The following is a 3716-nucleotide window of genomic DNA, read 5'->3' on the forward strand; positions in this document are numbered from 1 at the left end:
TCTGGATACAGCCCAAGTGCCCACCGGTAGATATGTGGAGAAAGAAGCTGTGGTATTTTCCACAATGGAATACGACAAGGCTGTAAAATCAAGGAATTCTTACCTTTTGGGACACCATGGATGGACATGGAGATTATTTTTACTATGTTAAAGAAAACGGTTAGAGGAAGAGAAATACCACATGATCTCACTTGTATGTGGAATGTAATGAACAAAATGAACTGACAAACAAAATAGAAACGGAGGCATGGATACATGGAACAGACTGCCAGCTATCACAGGGGAGAGCAGAGGGGGAACTGGGTGAAAGAAGTTGAGGGGATTAGCCAAAGAACATATATGCATAACCCATAGACACAGACGGGGGAAGGGAGGGTGAGGGCTGGGTGGAGGTGGGCTAAGTGGGGAGGCTGGGGAATTGGGGACAGCTGTAATGGCGTAAACAATAGAAAAAGTGTGTCCTATTGTGAGTGACAGAAATTCAACTCAAATGAACCTAAGCAGTCCACCTTCATTGGGTGTCACTGGAAAATCTGATTCTGGGCCTTACATATCCTTAACCCCATGGGATGTCTGCATCTGTGCTGTGCTAGCTCACGCTTGGTTTTTCATTATGTATAGGCCCTCTCCTCCAGGTGAAAAGATTGCCCCGGCAGTGCTGGACTCAAACCTTCTCACGGTGTCAACCCCGCTGCAGAGAAATATTTTTTCTCCTACTAATGGCTTGCTTGTTTCCTATTTCCATGGTGAATCCAGCAAACTGTCCATGAGCAGAGGGCTTGATGGGATCAGCCTAAACTATGCTCCTATTCTGAGACAGGACTTGTGATTGTTCCACAAGGATGACCTATGTGGGAGAGTAAGTATGCCCTGATGACCATTCAAGTTTCAAAGAAAAATAGCAAAGATAAAATTTTAGCCCCAAACTTATATAGTATATATCAGAATCATATAACAATGATAACAGTCGATCAACTGTTTCATGCAATTTTTAAATACTGCGCATTTATTTTTCCATTAATATAAAGAAATATATTGTGTTTCCTGCTTTTTGTATACATTACCCCTACTCTCCACAGCAAAACTGAGCGATTCTGTGTTTATTCCTACTTTAAGAGAGAGAAAAGCGTCATCAAGGCAAAATTGTGATTAAAACCCAGATTTAGCTTAAGAAAGAAAGATAAGTTGACGTGCCTTGAGCACAAAGATGGCCGCAAGATGTAATCGCCCCACCCCCAAAACGATCACTGAACATTTCAGGTCGGAAAATGCAAACTGTGTTCTCGAAAGCACAAGGAAAATTCACGCCAGCAGGCCTCTATCAATCGTCAGTCTGTGAAGGGAGCCCCGGAGCAATCACTCCTGTGGGCAAAGGTGCCCAGAGTGGTCTTCCTGGAGTGCCTTGCCCTTTTCTCGCGTTGTTTCCTGGTGTCGCGAGATCAGACATCAACTGTACCCAGAAGCACTCTGGGCTGAGATCGTGCCCCTGGAAGCCTCACGTTGAGAGGGGTGCGTCCTCCGCGCTTCTGAGGTACACACGGGCCATGGGAGCACTAAGCAGTCGGATGTGGTGGCGCAGGGGGGCACGTGCCCCAGAGCAGCCAGGTGCGGGTGGGGAGCAGTTGGAGGCGGCGGAGGCGGCCATGGCTGTGGCGGATGACGTGGAGGAGGAGAGAGAAGATGGCGGCCCAGCCCCCCGTCCGGGCCCTGTCAAGCGGAAGACAGACTCGGGGGGGTCTCCTGAAAAACAGCCCCACCAGAAACGCAGCAAAGCCTGTTCAGATTCCGTTTACGAGGCCCTCTTCCTCCGGGGGGAAGGCAGCGACGTGCAGATCTGCGCACTAGGGGAGGTGTGGAACCTGCACAGGGTCTACTTGCGCCGGTCAGGTTACTTTGCTAGCATGTTCAGTGGTGCTTGGAGGGAGGCAACCATGAATACTATCGAGTTGCACATGCCTGACGAGAACATTGACCTTGAGGCACTGCACGAAGCTTTTGGCTCCCTGTACGAATACTCCGTGTTCATTCCACCCAGTCGAGTCATCCCTGTCCTGGCCACGGCCAGCATGCTGCAGCTGGACGCGCTGATTCAGCAGTGTGGGGAGATCATGAAGGAGACTCTCAGTGTCGACACCGCATGCAGCTACTACTACTCTGCTGAGAGCTACGGCCTCCCAAACATCAGGGCCATGTGCTTCCAGTGGCTGCTGGACAACCTGATGACTCACCATAGCGAGGAACTAGTGCGAGAAGTCAGCCTGTATATCATGCAAGAGCTCATTGCCTCTTCAGAGCTCATCGTGATGGAAGTGGAGATGGATGTGTACACCATGCTGAAGAAGTGGATGTATTTGCAGCTGCAGCCGAAATGGAGGGGCCCCCGCAGAGCCTTATTGTCCGATGCCAACCTGTGGTTTGCTAGGGCCAAGATGGAGTCAGAAGGCACCCCTTTTCTGGAGACTGAGCAGGGCAGAGCCTTCGTGCCAGTGTTCCAGCATCTGCGGCTGGCCTACATAGTTTGTGACCTCCCATCAGCACGCATCCTTGACCAGGATGCGCTGATCCCTGCCACATGGCTGACTCCAGTGTACAAAGAGCAATGGCTTGCCCTTCTCCGGGCTGAGCAAACTAGGGAGCTCGGGCCCACTGATGCCCACGTGTCCAGCTTCCAGGGGAACAGCATGCGGTGCGGGCACCAGCTCCACAGGGAAGAGCCATGCAACTGGCGGTGGGCAGGCTTCAACTTTGGCTGGGACCTGGTGGTGTGCTACGCCAATAGGCGCATCATCTTCAGGCGCAGTGCAATGAACAATTCCCAAGGCCTAGGGGTCAGCTTTCTCTGGCAGAGAAAGATTGCGTTCCGCATGTTCCTGGTTTCCTTGGATAGGACTGGAAGAGCCATGTTTAGGAAGGTCACAGAATACCAGATTCTCTCCCTGGGAAAAGATGAAGAGCTAGAGGTAGTGAACCTGGAGAACCAAGATGTGGTTTTCCCAATATATGTGGCCTGTAACTTCCTGTACCTCCCCAGAGAGGGGCGCTGTCCAGACTAAGAACTTGCGCAAAAGCACAGAGTACTGTGCAGCTCTTCCTTGGCCACACAGGCAGCCACCTTGCACAAGATGCCAGATCCCCTTGTGGGATCAACTGACTTTGCCCATGTCTGGTGACCAACTGTCACAGGCTTTTTTGAATTGTAGCTTGTGACACTTGATACTATTTCCCAGCACCTCTATGAAGAGGACACATTTTGAAGCCTTCAATCAGCTCAATAACTCATTTGTGCTGTTCATATGGTAACCTGTCCTGTTGATTTAATTTACATCGTGGCCCCCATATACATCCTTGCTGCAAAAGAAAGACCAATTGACTTTAGAGAGAAACTGTGAGCCCACCTACTCTACTACTTTTACTTTAGCTCTTTTTTTCTTTAGTTTGATTAAATTAATTTTAAAAGAATACTTGGACTTCTCTTTGACTTGGTGTGGTTAGAGCTGCCCTGCCCCACTCATTAGCATCACCAGCACTGGTTCCATTTGAATTTCTCCTCTTCCCCCTTTCCTGCCACTGAGTGTATTACTTGCTTTCTATGGTCTCTCACTAAGTGAATACACCCAGACTACTCCGATGATCTTTTTGCTCGTGTTCAACTAAGAGTGTCTTTTTAATTTTTTGAGAAACCTCCATACTGTTTACCATAATGACTGAGCCAGTTT

General features: G+C 49.4%; 1 protein-coding gene across 1 annotated transcript; it reads left to right on the plus strand.

Moving 5' to 3' along the window:
• Nucleotides 1-1268: 1268 nt before the first annotated feature.
• LOC118636066 (germ cell-less protein-like 1) lies at nt 1269-3053 on the plus strand. Its single transcript, XM_036271127.1, has one exon. It carries the CDS (start codon nt 1269-1271, stop codon nt 3051-3053), a length of 1785 nt encoding a protein of 594 aa, XP_036127020.1.
• The last annotated feature ends 663 nt before the right edge of the window (nt 3054-3716 follow it).

The sequence above is a fragment of the Molossus molossus genome, unplaced genomic scaffold, assembly GCF_014108415.1.
Source record: "Molossus molossus isolate mMolMol1 unplaced genomic scaffold, mMolMol1.p scaffold_m16_p_2, whole genome shotgun sequence".
NCBI classification, from domain to species: Eukaryota; Metazoa; Chordata; class Mammalia; order Chiroptera; family Molossidae; genus Molossus; species Molossus molossus.